This window comes from Sinocyclocheilus grahami, unplaced genomic scaffold (assembly GCF_001515645.1).
Source record: "Sinocyclocheilus grahami isolate Dianchi unplaced genomic scaffold, SAMN03320097.WGS_v1.1 scaffold2266.1, whole genome shotgun sequence".
NCBI lineage: Eukaryota > Metazoa > Chordata > Actinopteri > Cypriniformes > Cyprinidae > Sinocyclocheilus > Sinocyclocheilus grahami.
In genome coordinates, this window is record NW_015507445.1 from 41604 (window position 1) to 66435 (window position 24832).

The 24832-nt window shown below is 37.1% G+C and overlaps 1 gene segment (V, D, J or C); it reads left to right on the plus strand.

The window, feature by feature from the left end:
- The first annotated feature begins 875 nt into the window (after positions 1 to 875).
- On the plus strand, positions 876 to 23960 carry LOC107574549 (Ig heavy chain V region XIG14-like). The segment is given in 3 exon segments: positions 876 to 912; positions 23310 to 23560; positions 23949 to 23960. Coding segments are annotated over 3 exon segments (300 nt in total).
- Positions 23961 to 24832: the final 872 nt, after the last annotated feature.

Genomic DNA, 24832 nt, shown 5'->3' on the forward strand with positions numbered 1-24832 from the left:
CACAGGTTTGTTTTTGTGAAAAGTGAGGACATCCCATAGGCATACTGGTTTTTATACTGTACAGACCGTATATTCTATTGCCCTACACCAACCCTACCCCTAAACCTACCCCTCACAGGAAACTTTGTGCTATTTCAGATTTTCAATACATTCCATTCTGTGTGATTTATATGCGTTTTGAAAAGTGGGGACATGGGGTAATGAAAAGTCACCTTCTCCTTGTAATACCTATGTCATACCTTTGTCATTATACAAATGTATGTCCTCATTTGTCACAAAAACGCGCACACACCCTGACACACAGACACACACACACACAAGCTGTCACTCCACATTTGTATTTTGAGAATCTGAAAAGCAACTCAATCACTATACATACATACATATATATATATATATGCAACCAGAAATGATAGCTTTAAAGTAAGTTCTACCAGAAAGATGTAATGCATGCCATTCATTCAACTATTAGCTCTGGCCAATCACCGCTTGACACTTGGAGTGTATACTGGTCTTTTTCTTTTATGTTCGCAGTTGATTTATGGCAGAATTATAGCTCTGAGCTGTGTGGAACACAAACATTTGAGGTCTTTGAGTCTTATGAGCTGATGAGTTGAATCAGGTGTGTTTGATTAAGGAGACATATAAAATGCACAGTGGTGGGGGTTCTTCAGGACCAGGATTGGGAGCCACTGAACTAGAAAATCAAACCATCATCTCTAAGTCACTAACACATCTGCTTATGATGCTGGCAGCTACTGGTATTGATATTAAGATTTCATAAGAATAATAACCAGGAAACTTACCAATTAAGTTATTTTGCTTTTTGGTTAATCATAAGAAAACATCAGAACATTTTTAGGCTGATAATGGAAATGTTACAGTATGGAGTTCTGCTGATGATTATGTCAGGTGAGAATGATTTCGCTTTTAAATATTTTCACAGCTGTTTATTACTGTGCATGAGAGTCACTGTTACACGAAAGACTGCAGGACTGAACAAAAACTATTCATGCATCAGATCACTGTAGCAACTTACCACAGTCAACAAATTATACTTATTTAGAAATATTATTTGAAATATTTAAATACTTTCTCATAAGTAGCTTCTCAAATAAATACAGTTTAGAGTTCTGGTATGAAACTCAAGATGGCGCAGTCCGATAGGTCTAACTCAATCTGACCTAATGACATTATCACATGGCACAGCTGATTGGTTCTCTCCTGTATCGGTAGCCAATGAGCTCACTGCTCAGCATTCAAATATATGACTATAGGGCTTACCTTAGCAGTTGCAGCTTGCTTCAGAAACCCTCCACCTTCCCCAGCTCCACCTGTATAGATCTGCTATGAGGTGATTCATGTATGCTATATGGGGGTTATTTCATGTATGTTATATTTGCAGCAGCAATATTTCTTACATGCTCACAGCAGCAGCAGCAGCAGCGTAGCAGATCTATTCCGCCAAGACCAAATACATCATCATTGTCATGTACATTATTATGCCAATCCCTTCAAGAGTTGCCATGACAGAAATGAGTGTATAAAGGTCTTGATTAATTAAGGTACATCATAAAGAGCATAGATTCAAATCCTTGAGGGTTGATCAATCAGCAAGATACAAAACCTGAACAGTTGCCATACATGACATTATGAAACAATATTCTGAAAATATAATATCATATATTTTACATAACACATTTTATTATAGCTGAACACATATTTATAAACTTTTATCAGACTTTATATATGTACATAAATACACAATAGACGGAAAGACAATGGATAATATTTCTATGTATACTGTATGAATATATACATATAAATGTGAACATACAGTACATCATATAAATATATTCAAATATATTTATACATGCACAGTACCAAATTTTATTACATGCACATCTATAGTTATATTTGTATGTTACTGAATATAAAATTACATAAATTATGATATACAAGTAAACATATTTTTCAATATTTCAATTATATATGTATATTTATTTACCCTCAGCATGGTTTTGCAACAAGAAGTTCAGCATGGTTTTGCGACAACAACAACCTGATATATAAAAAAAGTGCTGATCTGTGTTTGCTGTTCTACTACAACCCATTAAAACTCTACAACTTTATTAAAGACCTTTACCCACTTTCTCATGAACAAAACACAATGTCACATCTGTTTGATGGAACTGAGGGGTTGCACACACATGACTGCGGCAAATAATCACATTTATTCACTGAAGTACAATATTATTCCATACCAAGATAGCTGATACTATTGCCTATACAATGAACCTCAATAGTCTCAAGCTCCAGTGATTTCACAATTCAGGGTTTCGATGCAAATTAACTGATGTCTGTTTCATATTTAAACCGCTACACTGTGGAGTGAAGGACTCATCACCAGTTCAGCCTTCATATAAACCATGTTCACTTCATTTCTCTTGCTGTTGCTGGCTGCTGTCTTGTAAGCAAATCCCCTGGATAAACAAACTGTTTTTAGTGTAAATATCCATATTTAAAATTCTAAATGTTGTGTTTATCTGCAGGTATTGACTCTCAGGTTGTGCTCACACAGTCTGAACAGTCAGTAGTAGGCTCCAGGTGCTTCCTACAAACTGACCTGTGCCTGCAGTGGGTTTACTGTTAGTAGCATTCACATGCACTGGATCCGTCAGGACCCTGGAAAAGGACTGGAATGGATTATTTATTATTATTCAGATTCTGAGAAGAGCTCAGCTCAGTCAGTGCAGGGCAGATTCACAGCATCTAAGGACAGCTCTAATCTCTATCTGCATATGAATCAGCTGAAGACTGAAGACACTGCAGTGTATTACTGTGCAAGAGACACAGTGGAAACACAAATACAGGCAGCTCAATCTATGAGTTACGCAAGCTCTAAAGTAACATAAGGCCCATCTGAGGTGTTTTAAATGTACTAAATGCAAAAACATGTCATTAAATGTAATTGTAATTCCTATAAAAAAATAATTACTTTTCACACTTGGTTTTCAGTAAATCTGTGCAGACTAGTCTGTTTTCTACAGTATGTTTCAGTATTAAGTATAATCTGTACAGTCTATAATATTCAGTATTTTAAATTTCTCTTATAGAATTAATGAACTAGGCATTTTTATAATAGAATTTCTACGTCATAACTTCATTATGCAATATGATGCAACAAGTGTAGCTTCCTTCCTTTCTGAGCTAGAAACTGATTGCTGAAAATGACTGAACAATGCTGGTGAATGTCCATAAACAATTAATCTTTCAACCATCCTCTGGCCCCACTTTGCCACATTGGGTCAATACTAAAAAAACATACATTGAAAGACATTATAGAACAAAAGCGAGGACGTGTAGAGTTATTCGGGAGAAGGGGCTCAAATGTAAGGGGCATATATATATATATATATATATATATAATTCTAAAATTCTAAAGTCATTTGCAAGTTCTTAAGCTTACACTTCACATAATAGGCCTGTTGGTGGCACTTGGGCTTTTATTGTTGGCATTTAACCAACAATGATAGTGTCATCAAACGGTGTACCAATATGCAGTATGTACACACGTGGTCAGAATTGTTGGTACCCTTGGAAAATATGATCAAAGAAAGCTGTGAAAATAAATCTGCATTGTTAATCCTTTTGATATTTTATTATTTAAAAATCGCAAAAATCTAACCTTTCATTGGAGAATACGAATTTAAAATTTGGGAAAATATAATTGTGAAATAAATGTTTTTTCTCAAATACATGTTGGACACAATTACTGGTACCCCTACACATTCTTATGAGTAAAATATATCTGAAATATATTCCCATTCATATTCACAATTTTGAGCACACCAGGGTGATTATGAACATGAAAGTATCCAGCCATGGCTTCCTGTTTCACAGAAATATAAATAGGAGGAAAAAACAAAGGCCAAATTCCAAATTAATCACCCATCACAATCAGAAAAACCAAATAATATATGTCTGATGTGCAGCAAAAGATATTTGAGCTTCACAAATTAGAAAGTGGCTTTAAGAAAAGAGCTTCTTAAAATTCCCATTTCCACCATCAGGGTCATAATTAATTTCCAATCAACAGAAAATGTTACAAATCTGCCTGGAAGAGAACGTGTGTCTATATCGTCCTAATGCACGGTGAGGAGAAGAGTTTGAGTGGCTAAAGACTCTTCAAGGACCACAGCTGGAGAACTGCAGAATATAGTTGAGTCTCAGGGTCAGAAAACCTAAAAAAACCCCGTATCAAACAGCACCTACATCACCACATGTTGTTTGGGAGGGCTTCAAGAAAAAAAAATCAAGAGAAGAAAATGCTCTCATCCAAAAACAATCCCCAGCATATTCTGTTGTCAGACACTACTGGAACTTCAAATGGGACTGGCTTCTATGGTCAGATGTAACTAAATTAGCTTTTTAGCAGCAAACACTCAAGATGGGTTTGGTGCACACAGGGATAAAAAGTACCCCATGTGTACAATGAAATATACTGCTGTATTTTTAATGTCGTGGGCCTATATTTCTGCTGGAGGTCCTGGACATCTTGTTTAGACACACGGCATCACTGATTCTATCAAATACCAACAGATAAAAAAATCAAAAAGTGACTGACTCTGTTAGAAATCTTATAATGGGCCATGTTTAGATCTTCCAACCAGACAATAATCCAAAAACAAACCTTAAAAGCAACACAAAAATGGGTCACTGGGCACAAAACCAAGCTTCTGCTATGGCCATTCCAGTTCCCTGACCTGAACCTTCTAGAAAATGAGTGATGAACTGAAGAGGAGAAGCACCATCATGGAGCTGGGAATCTGAAGGGTCTGGAGAGATTCTAGATGAAGGAATTGCCTCTGATCTCTTGTCAGGTGCTCTCTAACCTCATCAGGCATTATAGGAGAAAACTCAAAGCTGTTATTATGCCAAATGGAGGTTTCAAAAAGCACTGAATAAAAGGGTGCCGTTAATTGTGTCCAATGTGTATTAGAGAAAAACAGTTATTTCACAATGATATTTTCCCCCATTTTAAATTCTTATTCTCCAATGAAAGGTTAGATATTTGTGATTTTTTTAAATAAAAGATCAAAAGGATTAACAATACAGATTTATTTTCACAGCCTTCTTTGATCATATTTACCAAGGGTACCAACTATTTTGACCACGTGTGTAAATGGGAGTTAATTAAACACTACTTACAATTAATGCGACAACTTCTATTTTAGCAGGTTTGTTGAAAAAAAAAAAACAGAAAACACCAGTGAATATGTAGTTTTCAACCAATTTATGAATAAGATCAGGAAGATACCGCTCCACTTCACATTATCCAATGAATTTGAACTTGTTTAAGACACACACAATCTATAGCAATGCAATGACAACGATGTCTCAGACTGACAGATATAAGTAAAAATACACAGGTATTTTTCAGAGATTTGAATCCTTTGTTACTGTTTTGTACACATTGTCATATTAATTATAATTCAAATGCATTGTTTTATTGACCACAATATTATTGTAGATAACTGTTGAGAGAGGGCACTTTCAGAGGCGTAGCAATGGGGCAGGCAAATGCCTGGGGCCCCCGATGGCCGACCATTTAAACCAAAAGGAATGTTAATTCTAATAGCTATAACACGCAGCGACATTTCTCCATCCCCCCTATGGGACACCCTCTCTCGATACACTGGTTATGCTTTTGCTGCCTCAGCCACCTTTTTCAAACAGGTACAGTGTGGCCTCGCGGTGCTGTAGATTACAACATGTATGATCTGGAGCAGAGCAGAACACGGGACCCGAGCGTTTTTAATCCATTTCATATGGAAGTTGAGCTTGCGCAACTTAGGAATGAACTGAAAAAAGTTTGCGCACACACACATAAACACGCACGTTAAACATAAAGAAGAGGACAAATCTGTCAGGCAGCCTGAAGCAAAAAATAGAGGAGAAAAAGAGGAAACAGAACAACGGTAAGCATAGGCACCAATTTATGTTTCTGCCCACACTCTATTCCACTATTTATTCATCAGTTTCCATGAGCAAATGAGGTTGTCATGCAACAGCTGTCCCTTACCAAAAAGTAGTGTACTATTTGACGCCTGCACTGTTGATTCTGAAGGCCTTAAGGCAGATTTCTTTGACCCTGGCAACACGATTGCTGAAATATGATTGGATAAACGCTCTAATATAAACATACACTGCTGGAAGCAGTGCAACCAAGAGAAAAGCTATGAACTGAAGAGAATAGACTATTGGAAATAATTTAATACACATTCGTGGAAAAATATATTAAAACTAAATCAGTGATTCTGATAGTGTTTAGGCCAGCAGAGAAGGCTTTGCTGGCCCTGACGGCCCACCACTGAATTTAAGTCAATTCATTTAGGAAGGAAAAAAATCAATGAGTACATCAAAATAAATGTGAGAATAAGATCAGTCCACAGTAATTTTCTGAGGTGAAATGTGACAATAATGTGCACAACTCATTAATTAATGACAATGTTTTTAAATGTATGTTCCCATGTGTTAACTGTATTGAGTTAAATCAGCCTGCTCTCATGGTTATAAAACCTGGGGATTCATTTTCCATCGGCTATATATATATATATATATATATAATTTTATTTTTATTTTATGTATTAGCTTCAGCTGTATACATCGCAATAAGCTTTGTAATGTGTCTGTATTTGCTGACAGCATAGATCATCTCTCTGAATTTTCAATCAGTAGCTGTGCTGCAGCTGTTGTGAGAGAAATCCCAGGAAAAGGACTGGAGTGGATTGTATTCATAAATGTATCCAGTTCTTCTATTCTCATTCAGTTCTATTCCCAGTCAGTTCAGGGCAGGTTCACAGTGTCCAGAGATGACTACAGAGTGCATTTAATCCATTAAATACCAAGTATTACACTTAATTTGTTTGTTGAATATGTTTCATCACAATGAGTTGTGCTCATGCTGTTTCATTACCAAGAGGTGTCTGTTGTATTCATTGAAATTTTTGGTATATGCATTTATTTGGCACTTTTTTAACTTTCATTATATAATTTTGTTGATAAACATCAAATTATAAGTCCTAGATTATACAATAGATGTATAAAGAGGTTTCTCAATTTTGTGCTACAAATTGCTATAAAATTGCAGTGTTTAAAATGATCAAAACTATTATTCATTAAAAAATAAAAAAATTAGGCAACAAAATAAAAACATGCATGCATCTTGAACGACCAATAAGAATCTCTAAATAGGCCTTTATATCAAAACATCAAAGGTTTATATTTATATTAAGAATGTATTTATTGGACATCTAATAACTTGACACGTTAAAGAAAAGTGACGTCCTCTCATTTTCTTAATCTTTTTTTTGTGTGTACAAACATATGTTGTCCTTTTTCTTTAGAAAGCAGTTGTTCCAGATATAAAAAAAAAAATAAAGATTAAATGGCAAAAGCACTGAAGTTTCACATCTTGGACAACAAAATGACTACAGTATATGCAAATACTCCATCTGCTCCATGTACTAAAGTGAAGTGTGTCTGAGGCACAGAAGGAAAAATTCACATCATTTTTAATCATGATCTTCTCATCAGCTCTGCTATTGCTGGTGGCAGCTGCATCCTGTGAGCTTGACTGATTTTTTATTCAATCTATAACAGTGAAATAAGCTTCTGTTAACAGACGTTTTGAGACATAACTAATAACACATTCTTTCATTGTTATTTTCAGGTGGAGTTTTCTGTGTTGAGCTCACTCAACCTCCATCTTTGGTTGTGAAACCTCAAGAATCATTCTCCATCTCCTGCAGGATTTCAGAATCAAGTTATTGCGTTCACTGGATCCGTCAACCCACTGGAAAAGCACTGGAATGGCTCGGATATCTTTGTAGTGGTGGTGGCACTGACATTAAAGACTCAGTGGAAAAACAAGATCAGTTTCACCCAGGACACGTCCAAAAACACAGTGTTTCTACAGGGAAATAATTTTCAGACTGAGGACTCAGCTGTGTATTACTGTGCAAGACAGTCCCAGTGACTAAACAAGCCACAGCTCTGTACAAAAACCTGAACACGTAAATCAGAGATACGTAATACCAGAGGCATTTTTATCCTTTCATCAGCCCCACTCTCTCTTTTTTTATTTTTTTTATACAGTTTGGAAAAAAGGACAAATGGTCTTTACAGCTGCTTCGTTGCTGATAAACAAAAAAAGATGTCTGCAAGTTTTGTTTCTTATTGTAGATTTTAGGTAAATATCCACATAATTCAGTGCTCTTATTGTTATATTTCTCATAAAAAATCCCATCACTATTTCAGTGTGAGAAGCCGCTGCAAACAATTCAGTGCCTGAGTGAACATTGATGAATTTGGCATCACCAGTACTGTGGTGAAAAAAACACACACATGATTGTCACACATAATGCTCTGATTGTAATATTATCAGAGAAAATGAATCTCAGGTCAGCATACAGTAATCTCCATTAACACAAGGATTTATTGATCCATTCACACTTTTCATCCATCTGAAAATGCTTTAAAAATATTAAAGTTTATTAAAATTTAGGAAATATGTTCTCATAAATGCCACATATTCAAATTTATTGTCACAAATGTAATGTTACATATTAATTTATTTATGTATAAATATCTAGGGATGTGCCAAACAAATAGGGTTGCCAACTTCAGAAAAGGAAAATAAGGGACAATCGTGGTTTTTCATAGAAAAATAAGGGACAGAATAAGGGATACACACACAGGCCTATTTTATATATATATATATATATATATATATACATCCATCCATACATACAGTACACACACACACACACACACACACACACAGAGGTATATCTTTTAGATTTGTATTGAATCTGTTGTGATGCTTAATATATTTTTGGAACCTGTGTTCCATAAATAAAATAAAAAGTTAAAAAGAACAGAATTTGTTCAAAATAGAAATCTTTTCTAACGATATCACTTTTTAGCCATTTAACACATCCTTGCTGAATAAAAGTATTCTAAAAGTAAAAAAAAAAAGAAAAATAAATTTACTGACCCAAACTTTTTTTTGAATAGTTGTGTATATTTAACACAATTTTTATTTTGAATAAATACTGTTCTTTTTAAACTTTCGCATTCGCTCAAACTGACGAACGGCATATAGATTTAATACGGAAATACGGGACGATTCCGTATTACACGGAACGGTTGGTAACCCTACGAACAAGGCTTTTGAAGCAGTGAGGCTTTTACAACAAACTGCGTTGATGCTTCGAAGCTTTTGACACAGTGCTCTAACCCGCTATCTGGTGGTCAATAAAAATTCTTACACCAACTGTATCATTTAGATGTTTTGTTCATTGGGATGTCACTGTAAGGTTTAATTGTCTATTTAATAAGCATATGTGTCATAGCAAGGCGGCATGTGTGTGTGCAGCGATAGTTTCCCAGATTTATTGTATTTTGCACAATACAATGACAATAAAGACTTCATTTTATAAATTTTTACTTGCATCAAACTTGTCTTTTCACATAAATAGAATGTTTAATACGCCAATAAATTAGACCTACGTCATTTTTCATTGCACCATTTTTGTGTCTTCCTTACAAAAGAACACAAACATTCACATTGTTAAAAAACACAAATTCAGTTATTGCATTTAATATATTTTGCAATATATTTTTTTCGCCAGTGTGAGCTGTTGACAACAGAGGACGGCATTTACAAGCAGCAGAAATGTCTGTGGTTAAGGAAGGACTTTTATCCTTTTTGGGAACAGTGGTTGAGCCCGCAAGGTGTTTTAATTTTCATTCAGTCAACAGACATTCACATGTCATTGTTTTTAATAGTAGTACTATAATTAACAACGATACACCACATAAAAACACTACATACATATAGGCATGCTGACTGATATAACTATAACATTGCACTAAATGGATCGTGGGTATGGGACAGCGTGACGTGTCGACACTAGGTGTCGATCTACCCATCCCTACAAATATCTCTTTTTCATACACGGGTACAAAGAAGAACTGAGGCTGGAGGAGGAGTTCATGCAAAACTGTGATGTTTATCTCTCATAAGCTGTTGTGCCACCGAAGTGTTTCTGTTCACTGACTGTATGTGTTTTTTTTGGTTGAAGAGCATCATTAGCAATGGCAACAATAATTAATTCAGTCTTGATATTACTATTTTTAAATGGTTTGTTATTTTCTAAATAATAATACTAATAATAAATATATGCTTTTAGCAAGCACATAGTTATGTTTTTTTCTGACTTTTCAGTTTATATATTTCTCTCTCTCTCACAGATATTCATTGTCAGACCTTCACTCAGTCTCAAGATGTGGTAAAAAGACCAAGTGAATCTTTTCGGCTGGTCTGTACTGCCTCTGGATTTACATTCAGCAGCTCCTGGCCAGCTGTGGTGAGACAGGCACCTGGTAAAGGACTGGAATGGGTTGCAACTATTGGCACATCTAGTTCTCAGAAGTACTATTCCCAGTCAGTTCAGGGCAGGTTCACAGTGTCCAGAGATGATTCCAGCAGTCAACTGTACCTACAGATGAACAGCCTCAAGACTGAAGACACTGCTGTGTATTACTGCGCTAGAGAGTCACAGTGAATGAGTTCAGTGCCAAAGCAATACAAAAACCGCCACCTTTCCTGCAGGGCCGTGCAGAGACCTTTGGAGGGGCAGGTGCTCAAAGTATAAAAGGGGCACATGGAGCACGGCTTTTAATAAGGCTGTGCTCCTTGCTGAGACGTGTATCGAAATGGATGCTTCTGTATTGACAGCAGCAAATGCCATGATGCAGTTTTGAAAAAGAAACACAGAACAGAAAAGACAATTTTAAGTTAAAAAGTTAAAGAAATTTTTCTTTGCACCTCTTAATCACTCTGGAATTAGAAACTGAAATATATTAGGCCTATTATTATTATTATTATTATTATTGAGTTTACAGGGTATGGTGGTTTTGCTGTTGTAAACACTACTGTTGTTCTTGTAGAAAAAATATTTCTTATTTAAAAATATAATTAAATTAAAAAACGTATTTAAAATATAATTATATTCTAATCCTGTTCTGAATTTATTCATATTTTAAATTATAATGATGATAAAAACAGGATTGATAGCCTATAAATCGGAGGATGAGAAAATCAGTATACGCCTGTTTTATCAGGGTTGTGATAATTATTTTTAAGGCACTCTACGTTTTTAAAATAAATACTGTAATAATAAAAGTTAAGAACAAATAAAGAAATTAATAATGATAGCACAAATAAAAAATAACGAATTAAACCTTCGAATTAAATAAATTGCTTTTTAGTTTTTCAGGTAGGTCTAACAGTAGGGTTCAGATATTTAACTTTTTTTTTTTTTACCAATTATCCAAATAATGTTTAGTGCTAGAAAGCTATTATTATCAGAACAGGTGAGCATAGCATAGCGGTTAGCAGATCAATGAATGAGAGGGCAGCCCATATACCACACCATGTTACAGCACAGTAGGGCTGTGCACAGCAGACAGAAACAATACTGTACTACATCTATGTTTCCTGTCAGCTTGATTTCTGAGTGGACTTTGCTGTTCTGATGAGCATGAGCGGTATACGAGTGGAGCGATTGAGCGGAGCGCACACATAGAGCGGGATAATACACAGAGCATCACACCACGTGAAAGTGAAACCTGAGCGGTGCATCTCTAATTATTGGGGACATCAGAAATGGATATTATATAATAGATGCTTTTTGAACATTTTAGCAATTTAAAAATATTTAAAAATATATATTTTTTACACGGCACCCCTGCTCTCGACAGACGGCACCCCGGTTGGGAAACACTGATCTAAATGATACAGTTGGTGTAAGAATTTTTATCAAAAGCTTCGAAGCATCAACGCAGTTTGTTGTAAAAGCCTCAACTGCTTCAAAAGCCTTGTTCGGCACATTCCTACGAGACATACTGTTCCATTTCCGAGAGGTGGCGCTCTTGTCAAGCAGTCTTAATTGACGTTTCAAATGTCCTGTCCACACGAACGCCCTTATTTTTAAACCAGCATGTTTTTTCTACGCGGTTAGGCCGTTCGTCCACACGCAAACGCAGCACCAGCTCACTGAAACCGAACATTTTTGAAAACGCCTGCCAGGGTGAAGATTTCCAAAAACTCCGGTTGCAGTGTTATCGTGTAGACAGCGAAACCGGAGTTTTTGGCTTGTGACTAGGGATGTTGCGGATCGATCCTCAAGTATCGATACTTTCGATACTGATGTTGTATCGAAAGGATCGATCCTCACATAAAAATATCGACTCTAAAGTGCATTTTTAACCATTAATTTGATTTATTTATCAAGAAATTCGGTGCACAAAAAAGCCTCTAAGTATATTATCGAATAATTGTGTTGGATAGAACCACTGCTGCTGCTCATCAGAACACACGCAAATGCTGAATAAAATTCATAAATCGTTATTCTTTCCACTTTTCTTTTTAATCACTGCAAGAATCATCTGGCATCACAGGGAATTTGCATTCACACAAAGGAGGTGGTATAGGTCTTGATTATTTAACAGATATACAGTAAATGTATCTTAAGTCATTTTTGGCCACAATATCAAAAGTTGCAGACAATTTTAACTACAATCATTTGGATTTTTTCCCCTCAGTGTTGGTGTAGTTACAGTGCTTTGCCCTTGTATGGCTGCACAGGTTAACAGCTGTGAGTCACTGAGAGTCCTGATGTTTAAATGTGAAAAGAATAAGAGGCAGTTATCAGGCAAATAATTTAAGGTGAAATTAAATGAAAGAAATTCAAACACAATGAAATTGTCACTAGATAAAAATACAGAAATGTTGGACATAAGCAAAATTCTTGAAGAACTAAGTATTTATACCAATACTTTTATTAAACATTGAAATCAGATGAACCTGACAGACAGGTTAAAGATCTGTTTATTAAACAATCTACAAAATGTCTTAAAGTGCTTGTAACATGTATTTCCCGTGTGTTTTCTTCATGTTTATTTGATCACAGATCCTGTCATTTCATGTGGAAAGCAATTATTGTACTAAACCAAATAAACAACAAACTGCCATCTTGGACAACCCTGAAACCTGTATGCAAATTCTCCACTTCCTCTTTGTACAAAAGACAAGTATCTTCTTTGTGGATCAGTAAGAGTGATAAAGCTGCGTTTACTCCAAACATGATCTTCTCATCAGCTCTACTACTGCTGGCAGCAGCTTCATCCTGTGAGCTTCACTGATGCTTTATTTAAACTATAAATCAATGAAATAAGCTTCATAACTGTTAACAGAAGTTTTGAGACATAACTAATAATAACACATTCTTTCATTGTTATTTGCAGGTGGTGTTTTCTGTGTTGAGCTCAATCAGCCTCCATCTTTGGTTGTGAAACCTCAAGAATCATTCTCTATCTCCTGCAGGATTTCAGTATCAAGCTATTACATTAATTGGATCCGTCAACCCACTGGAAAAGCACTGGAATGGCTCGGATATCTTTGTAGTGGTGGTGGCACTGACATTAAAGACTCAGTGAAAAACAAGATCAGTTTCACCCAGGACACATCCAAAAACACAGTGTTTCTACAGGGGGAGAATTTTGAGACTGAGGACTCAGCTGTGTATTATTGTGCAAGATACACACAGTGTCTAAACAAGCCACAGCTCTGTACAAAACAAGTCTAAACACATTGAACAAATGAACATCAGCTTAACTGGTTTTATTCAACTCAAAATATTATTTAACATGACTGAAAACATGACTATACCAACAAAAGTTATTTCTGTGGTTAAGATCCGGTTTAAATAATTCTTTAAGGTAACAACTGCACATATTCACTCATTACAGTGTATTTTACAATTCCACTTATAAACCATGTCTTATCCGTGTGAGTGCAGTGAGATTGTGAGTACAGTACATTTTTAAAGAGGTTTTTTTTAGGATTATTAAACAGTTTTCCACTGAAACATGATACAACCATTATAACCACAAAATCACCAGACTCTCAAGACTTTCTTTTATAAATCAAGTACAAAATCAGACAAATAATTTAGCATTATCATTCATAATTACCATAAGAACTAATATCAGATGTTTGCATCAATGCAAATCTCCGCCCTTAACAGGAGCACAAAGACAGAATAAAAGCTCTTTATGTTTTACAGAGCCATAGCACAGTACAAATACAAGCAGCATCTTGTACTTTATATCAGCACTGCTAGTTTTAGCAGCTGCACCCTGTGAGTATACTACTGTATATAGTGTGTATATATATATATATAAACAATAATAAACATTTCTAGAAAATCAAATGTGGAGTTTAGTTTGTATTACTGAAAATGTTGTATTTGTTGTTCATAGGTCTTTTCTGCATTGAGCTGGATCAGCCTCCTGTAATGGTTGTAAAACCAGGGGAAACGTTTACCATCGCCCTGTAAGATCACTGGATATTCAGCCTCAGGTGGTGGCTACACAAACTGGATCAGACATTCAAGTGGAAAATGGAATTCCTGATGGAATGGATCAGCTGGTACCACACTTCCAGCAGCAATCGTGTCACAGATTCTTTCAAAAATAAGATCAGTTTCTCTTCTGAATCCTCCAGCAATACAGTTATTTTAACAGGAAAAAACACTGAGGACACTGCTGTGTATTACTGTGCTCGCGATACACTGTGCTACAACCTGTCACAGGACCTGTACAAAAACCCCGAACCACTGAACACATTTTTCAATAAAACAGAGTTATACATTGCAGATCCTTTCCATCTTATGACATAATTCCAAAGCCAATATGGCAAAATCAAAGCAAATAAATAAATAAAATACTGCACACTGAATGGGTCAGTTGATGTTTTAGCCTTTTTGTAAATCAGTTATATTTTTGTATTAAATTAATCTGCTAAATGTCAGGTAACAACCTTGGGTGCACAACTGATCCCACATTTAAGAATAATTTAGATGCCAGAAGAGGGCATCCTTTCATGATAAATGAAAGAAATAAAAAATTAAATAAAAACTGACACTCAGGTTTTGTTTGATTGAACACACCCACTCTGTGTGTCCCCATGCATGAGCAAATATATCAATGCAAACTCAAATGCCATATTTTCTATTTAAACAACTGGTAAATGAGTGATTTATCTGAAGAGGAGAGACAATGTTCTCCATAAAGCTCCTTCTGCTGTTGTTGGTGGCTGTACACAGTGAGTGTTTTTAGTTTAGGGGTTTTATTTAGGCAGTCTTACAATGTAACATCCAATCCTGTTTCGTCAGTATTGTAGTTAATTTGATATGTAAAGCATTTTTCTCTCTGTTTAAGTGTTTATTGTCAGGTTGTGCTCACACAGTCTGAGCAGTCAGTAACTGTGTCTCCAGGTGGATCTGTTAAACTGACCTGTGCATGTAGTGGATTCACTCTTAGTAGCTATAGGATGCACTGGATCCGTCAGGCCCCTGGAAAAGGACTGGAATGGATTATTTATTATTATTCAGATTCTGATAAGAGCTCCGCTCAGTCAGTGCAGGGCAGATTCACAGCATCTAAGGACAGCTCTAATCTCTATCTGCATATGAATCAGCTGAAGACTGAAGACACTGCAGTGTATTACTGTGCAAGAGATTAACTTTGCTTGTTTTCATACAGATACCCTTACAAAAACACAGGAGGGGGAGAGGGACTGTATTTTAGACTGTATTTAAATTTATTGTTTATGTTATTTAATGTAAAATAATAAATTACTCTGATACCATTTTTGCACTGTTTTTCTCATTCTTAAAGTTATTAATTCAGGTTATAAACAACAAAAGCAAATTTTTCTTAACCCTTTCACACGTGAGTTTAAAATATTCTAGCTGAGCCCCCAGCGTGAGTTTTTTTTAGGCGACCGTTATTTTAAAATGTATCGCCTTATTGTTTCCATGGCGACGCGTCATGCTTGTCATGTGACACAACGCAGCCACAATAGATCTGTGTGACACATGGATCGTTTTTATTTCGCTTTTCCTGTTCCTGCACACCACCGGTGTGATCGTACGCTTCAGGGACCAGCCAAGACTGATCACACCGGTGTGATCGTACGCTTCAGGGACCAGCCAAGACTGATCACACCGGTGCGATCGTACGCTTCAGGGACCAGCCAAGACTGATCACACCGGTGCGATCATACGCTTCAGGGACCAGCCAAGACTGATCACACCGGTGTGATCGTACGCTTCAGGGACCAGCCAAGACTGATCACACCGGTGTGATCGTACGCTTCAGGGACCAGCCAAGACTGATCACACCGGTGTGATCGTACGCTTCAGGGACCAGCCAAGACTGATCACACCGGTGTGATCGTACGCTTCAGGGACCAGCCAAGACTGATCACACCGGTGTGATCGTACGCTTCAGGGACCAGCCAAGACTGATCACACCGGTGTGATCGTACGCTTCAGGGACCAGCCAAGACTGATCACACCGGTGTGATCGTACGCTCCAGGAACCAGCCAAGACTGATCACACCGGTGTGATCGTACGCGTCAAAGGGTTAAAGGAATATTTTACCTAAAATTACAATTAGCTGAAAATGTACTCACACTCACCCAAGATGTAGATGATCATTGGCACAAATCTGAAGAAACTTAACATTACATGATTTGCTCACCAATAGATCCTTTGCAGTGAATGGGTGCTGTCAAAATGACAGTTCAATCAGCTGAAAAAAAACCCCATCACAATAATCCACATGTAATCCACAACACAACTCTAGTCCATCAATTAACGTGAAAAGCTGTAAAGCTGAAAGCTGAAGTTTGTAATGCGTGTAGTAAATGTTTTGCAATTTATTTATTTTTGGGTGAACTATTCCTTTAATGATGGAGTGCTCACCAGATGAACACCAATAATTCCCATAACACACATAATAAAAACTGAATGTTTCATATTAAAGGAATAATTTACCCAAAAATAATCAAAAATCAAATCAATGTGTCATATCTTTCCAAACCTATATTATTTTATTTCTTAAAACACAAAAGGAGAAGTGCAGAAGTTAAATGACTACAATAATGATACATTTAATGCAATTTATTTAATCATTCTGGACTTTGTCAGACTCAAACCTGTTTTATTTTATATGGAAAAAAGCAGCCAGAATATTTACTTTTCTGTTCCACAGAAGAAAGTAAGTCATATGGGTTTGAAACAACAGGAAATGAGTAATTAATGACAATATCCATTTCTTAGAGAACTGGTAATTATTTATTTTAAAATTAAAAGTCAATTAAAAATACCAGAATGTTACCAGATACACATTAAACAAATGAATAAATATTATTGTTCGATATACAAAGATTTGAATTCATTACTTTGCATGCCTTGTATCGATCCATAAAATGCATATGTATGTGACTCTGTAATACGATGCCCCTATCTAAACTCAAGACATCCCTAACTGAATATTTAATTATTTAAATTTTGGATTATGCAAATTCATCATTCTCTTGAACTCTTCATAATCAGGTCTGTATCACTGTACAGCTCAATATTTCAGTACACAATTATGGAGCACAAAATCTTGGGATTCACGATACTGTTGCTGGCTTCTCAATGTATGATTCCAGTTTTTTAGTTTCCAGTCTGCTTTTATCTGAATTTACACACAGTGATCATGTTTTATTTTTGCAGATTGTTGGTGTCAAACACTGACTCAGTCTGAGGCTGCAGTCATGAAACCTGGACAATCCCATAAGCTCACATGTACTGCCTCTAGTTTGGACATGGCTAACTACTGGATGGCTTGGATCAGACAGAAGCATGGAAAAGAGCTGGAATGGCTGGCAGTGATCAGACATGATAGCCAGTCTATATATTACTCTCAGTCTGTCCAAGGACAGTTCACCATCTCCAGAGACAACAGTAGGAAGCAGGTGTATCTGCAGATGAACAGCCTGAAGAATGAAGACACTGCTGTATATTATTGTGCAAGAGAGACACAGTGACTGAAATGACTGCAGTACTATACACAAAAACTGCCAAGACTGAAAACTAGCTAGAAAACAGCATTTCTGTAGGTCACTTGAGTCTGTCTAGTTCTGTACCCACTCTCACCAGAACACAACAAACAAACAAACAAAAACATTTATTAATTTCACGGAAGTACAATTTCCATATCAATAGGTGGTACTATTGTCCATGAAATGAACCTCAATGGTCTCAAGCTCTTTTGACTCCACAGTTTTTTTTTTTTTTTGCTAATTCAAGGTTTCAATGCAAATGAACTGATGTCTGTTTCATATTTAAACAGCTACACTGTTGAGTGAAGGACTCATCACCAGTTCAGCCTTCATATAAACCATGTTCACTTCATTTCTCTTGCTGTTGCTGGCTGCTGTGTCTTGTAAGTAAATCCCCTGAACAAAACAAACTGTTTTCTAAGTGTAAATAAATACATATTCATAATTATTTTTTAAATGTTGTGTTTATCCACAGGTATTGATTGTCAGGTTGTGCTCACACAGTCTGAACAGTCAGTAGTTGTGGCTCCAGGTGCTTCCTACAAACTGACCTGTGCCTGCAGTGGGTTTACTGTTAGTAGCACTTACATGCACTGGATCCGTCAGGCCCCTGGAAAAGGACTGGAATGGCTTATTTATTATTATTCAGACTCTAACAAAGGCTCAGCTCTGTCGATGCAGGGCAGATTCACAGCATCTAAGGACAGCTCTAATCTCTATCTGCATATGAATCAGCTGAAGACTGAAGACACTGCAGTGTATTACTGTGCAAGAGACACAGTGGAAACACAAATACAGGCAGCTGTTCAAAAACTCATCGTGAGAAATGGTGCGGACATCCAAGTTACGTAAGCTGAACATCTTGCAATCCTTACTCCACAAAATAAGCATGACACTGATACTACACTCTTAAAAGTAAGGTGCTTAAAAGGTTCTTCACAGCAATGCCATAGAATAACCTTTTTTGGTTGCACAAAGAGCCATTCAGTCAAAGGTTCTTTAAAGAACCATCTCTTTCCTACCTTTTTATAATCTGAAGAACAGGCCCGGACTGGCCATCGGGAGCACCGGGAGTATTATAAACTAGGCTTTTTTTGCATCCAGTGGGGACATAATTACTGATTATAATGACTTATACTGCCTTTTCACGCATTGCGTTGCATCCCGCCGCGTAAACATAAAACCATGTCTGCATTTGTGATCGGAGAAATTACAAACAAGCGCTACTCTACACTGCCCAAAACTCGCGTTTTAATCATTAGTGGCAAATATTTTAAATGAAAACGTACTTACAATCTTTGAGTCAGAACAGCCGGCATTGTAGTCTTCTCTACCAGGAAACAGTCCTCCATAAAATGTGCTGCACACATCTGAATATTTGGGTTGAAGTGTTCTGGAACAGTGTTGTAAATACAACTTAACCACTGATTTAGTCATGTCCTCTTTTGGAAGACCAAACAAAGTAGTTTCGCTTTCACAACGAAACACATGGCGGGCTAGAGTGAGCAGAGACCGGCAGGATTGAGAACGGCGCGGCTGGCGGATTCGATGAAGGAGCGTCGGGAGGGCTTGCGGCAACCATATGTGACGACCCCGGGCTGAACTCCGCTTCGTCCACGATGAAAGCCGATCCAGCGATCCACAGCGCAAAGTTGATGTATTTTCTCAGCGACCAGTACAGATCAGCTCCAGGCATGATGAAGCAGATATCGTCCTCTTTTGGAAGGCCAAACAAAGTAGTTTTGCTTTCACAACGAAACACACAGCGCCTTCACGACATGGCGGTGGCGGCAACAACAATACTACAGCGAGAACATTTGCGTTTCTTTCTTTGCGTGAACATTTGGGCGGCGTTATGCAAATCTTCCCACATTGTGACCTAGACATGTGGGGGCGTGTTAGAATGAGCCGTTTTAGACGTGGTTGACTCTTAACGCTCTTAACGCTGACGTTGTTGATAACAGTAGAAAACAGTTGCAAAAAAGCGCACAGAGGTATAGCTAAAATTACAATTCTGTAATTTACTTAAACTCTAGTTGTTCCAAACCTGTGTTAATTTATTTTTGCTGCTTAACACAAAGGAAGATATTTCAAAGAATGTTTGTAACCAAGCAAATCTTGGGTCCCATTCCCTTCCATAGTAGTAAGAAATAATACTATGGAAGTGAATGGGATCCAAGAATAGTTTGTATATTAACATTATTCCAAATAATGTGTTCAGTAGAACAAAGAAATGTATACAGGTTTAGAACAACTCGAGGTTGAGTAAATGATAAATGTTAATTTTTGGGTGAACTATCCCTTAAAGCCAGGTACTGTGATTGTATTGAATAAAAATACCACTGTATTGCGACTGGAACACCATGGTGCCATGTATAACATACTTTTGCTACTTTTTTGTAATACTTTTTGTAAACAGGGGGTGGAGAATTTATCAGTTTCTCCTGAGCATCTGATTGACTTCAGTGTTGTGTTTTTTAGATGATGAGCAAGGTGACCATGAGACGTCATTGCAGCTGCTCCTTCAGTACAGTGATGTCTGTACTCAGTGGGAGGTCCAGGCATTGACAGACCACACATATGCCTCAGGGGTAAAAATAATGTTACACAAGACAACACAGTTCCACAGTGAAGATCCCTTTGCCTTTGCCATTCTCAAGAATAGCACTAGCTCTTTATTGTACACTGGCTTCACCCTTAGTGTCTTTAAAGAACATGTTAAATTCTACACTTCCAATTTTAAGATGCACATAATGGATCAAAGTCGGATGACCATGATGAAGCTGAAGTTGAATTTCCTTCAAGGAGATCTTGCTGAACGCTTTGATGTGTCCCACAGTGTAGTGAGCCGAATTATCTCCTACTGGATTGATACAATGGAGGAGCACATGAGAGTTTACATTCCATGGCATTTTATATGAAATTTAGGACGGTGTAGTAATTTTGGATACATTGTGTAGTTGTTTGGAATTATTCAGTGTAACCATTAAATATACTGTTTTTACACAAATATTTTCAAGATCTTATATTACTACTTTCTCCTTATGTATGCACACAAACACACAATTAAAATGTCAAGGTGCAGTTTATTTAGATTTTTTTCCCCTACTGAAAATTATGCAGTTTAGCAATGCTAGGTAAATAATCGTCAATTTGTCACTTATTCAAAACTCATGGAACAAATGGAAAACATTCTGAATAGGGGTGTCAAATGATTAATTGCATCCAAAATAAAAAGTTTTGGATCAGACAATAACACTACTGGGATTCACATCTGCTTTTAGAATTCGCTTTCTGTTTCATGTACCAGCACTCGACCGACTTTTCCGCTGTGCAGGTACTGATATGCCTCAGTGCTTCCGCATAGAAGACCCGTCTACTCCAAGCGACAAAATTAAATAATTAAAAAGTTATGGCAGGCCACTTCTTCATTTCATCCTCCCACTGTGTTATACACCACGGGTGTGGTAAATATTGACCATCACAGTGTTTATTAGTGTTCTGTGTGTGTGTGCCCCCACCACATCACTCCTAAGCTCCTTACCTACCGGCTAGCGAAACGGAAGTTTAACACATTATAAGGAAGTACGTCAACGTATTTACTTCCACGTTGCAAAATAAAGTAATAATAACTTGCTAACCATGCTAGAAACATGCTAACACAATGCTAGTAACTTGCTAATCACACTAACCAAATGTTAACACCATGCTAGTAACATGCTAATCATGCTAGAATCATGCTACTAACATGCTAACAACATCATGCTTAATCATGCTAACAACATGCTAGTAACTTGCTAATCATGGTTACAACATGCTAGTAACTTGCTAATCATGCTTACAACATGCTAGTAACATGCTAATAATGCTAGAGACATGCTGGTAACTTGGTAATCATGCTAACAACATGCTAGTAACACCCTAGCAACAACCCTGAGTACCCTAGCAGCCACCTAGCAACACCTTAGCAACCACCCTGATCACCTTAGCAACCGCATAGCAACACCCTAGCACCCACCCCAGGTAGCTTAGCAACACCCTGGCAACCACTTTTAGTACCCTAGCAACCGCTTAGCCACACCTTAGCAACCAACCCAGGTAGCCTAGCAACACCTTAGCAACTACCCCAGCTACCCTAGTAACCACATAGCAACACCCTATCAACCACCAAGAATACCCTAGCAACCTCTTAGCAACCACCCTAAATACCCTAGCAACCGCATAGCAACAACCACACTGAACACTCTAGCAACCAGCCCAGGCACCTAAGCAACTGCAGAGCAACAATAATAACATAAATAATGTATACAGAAAAAAAGGGACCAAAATTGCACCTTTTGGGGTACAACAGCTTGTCACTGGAACAGTGCCCTTGAAAGGAAATCTTTGTTACTTTTTTACCCCTAATAGGTAGGCCTACATATTAGTACCTTAAGAGTACGAATGACTACTCTAAGGTATTAATATGTATCTATTAGGGGTAAAAAAAAAGGTACAAAGATGTAATTTTAAAGGAACTGTTCCAGTGACAAGCTGTTGTACCCCAAAAGGTACAATTTTGGCCCCTTTTTTTTCTGTGTGGCCTGGATGAGTGTGAGATTTCCCAGCCTAAAATTACATCCCAGCTGAAGAACCTTCTTTTACCACAAATAACCTTTTGTGAAACAAAAAGGTTCTTCAGATGTTAAAGGTTCTTTATGGAACCATTTAGACAAAAAGGTTATTCTATGGCATCGTGAAGTACTTTTATTTTTAAGAGTGTAATGACATTCATCTGGGAAAAAGAAAAAGCACAAATCAAGAAAAAACTTCCCTGCTGAGCTAGAAACTGTATGGAAAATGACTGAGCAATGCTGATAAACTTTCGTCATGTTGGGTCAATATCAAATAACACACCATGAGAAAAAAAGTACAAAATGTAAACATGATGAAGTAATATAACTTTGCTCAGTTATTAAAACATAAGTGAAGATTCTCCCCTTGTCTACTGTAATAATTATCAGATTACTGTGTTAAACTACAGAGCTGCAAACCTGCAAAGATGCAAAATATTTTGTGGGAAGGGTCAGTGTCTCCCAGACTCCTGAAAGACTTTGTTATAAGCTGTGTGTGTCCACAGCTGCAGTGTACCCTATCACTGTATTACTGTGGTAATGGAGATTCTATGGTACGGACTTCTGATAATTATTTCATGTGACAAACTCCCATTAGTTCTATATTACTGTTTTAATTTCATTGTTCTAAATAATCTAACATTACTTGTTCCATGTTTTTCAGCTGTTAGTGGTCAGTCTTTGACCTCCTCAGACTCTGTGGTGAAAAAGCCTGGAGAATCAGTGACTCTGTCCTGCACTGTGTCTGGATTCTCAATGAGCAGCTACTGGATGCACTGGATCCGTCAGAAACCAGGGAAAGCACTGGAGTGGATTGGGTGTATTGATGGTGGCACTAGCACTATTTTTGCTCAGTCTCTACAGGGACAGTTCTCCATCACCAAAGACACCAGCAAAAACATGCTGTATTTACAGGTGAAAAGCCTGAAGACTAAGACAGCTGTTTATTACTGTGCTAGAGATTCACAGTTACACAAAAGACAGCAGGGCTGCACAAATAATAGTTTTACTAGTTGTGGGGGTGACCGTATTTGTCTTATGCAATCTGCGATCTCCGGCTCTCTCTCTCTCCCTTTCTCTCGCTCTCTCTGTGTATGTCTGTGAGTGTTTGTGTGAAAGTGATATGTGTGGGTTTGTGTGCATCAATTAAAGCAGCACATTAATATAGAACAATGATTAAACTGACTTGGAACTACCTGTGCATTAAAGAGTTTTAATGCATACCTGCCAGCCAATCAGAATCGAGAATTCAGGCAGACCATGGTATAAATTAAAATATAGCACTGTAATCTTGTGTTTGCAGTCTCAACTGTAAAGTTTATACTCCCAGGGCATAGTATTAAATTATGAAAAGTTTCTGTCCTTCTGTCTGTCCTTAAATTATATCATCCCCAAAGACTCGTCACAACATAATAATTTTGAATTCATTCATTTTGCTTATTAAAGAACATTTGAGAGAAATTAAGCATAGGCCTGCCTTTAACACTATTAAGCACTGGCAACCAGGATGAGATTTACATGGGCAAACACTACCAACTATTCCTTCAGAAAATGCAAAAGTCTAGTATGTGTTGTTTCAAATGAATTATTACTGCATAATTAAAGAGTTTATAAAATTTCAATAGGTGTCACTGTGGAGAAGACGTATCAGCTATTAACACAATAGCAGTGATACAAGATATCAATAAATAGGAAAAACAAACACTATGCTGAATATTTTTACAGAGGTTAATAAGGGCAGAAAAATTTAAATGTCCCTTTAGAGTGCACACCTTCCTCCCCACCACCACCAGATTGTTCCCTGTCCATCCGTCAGAGGGTAGGCTCTGTCCCTGCCTTCATCTTCAGGCAGGACCAGCCAAATCTGCATCCCTAGGATTTGGACTAAGCACAGGGCCTATGGCAAAGAACTTTTCCATACAACTAGACATGAATCATACAAGAATAAATACTATGTAAACATTCACCTGCCTTTTGAGTCTTTCTGGCAGAATTATATCGCTGAGCTCTGAGAAACTGCTGCTGTTGTTCATTTGAACTAGAGCAGTGGTTTCCAATCCTGGTCCTGAAGAATACCCAAGACCCCAACACTGCATGTTTTTGATTTCTCTCTTATCTGACACACACATTTGAGGTCTTTAAATCTTTACTAATGAGTGGATTAGTTGAGTCAGGTGTGTTTGAATA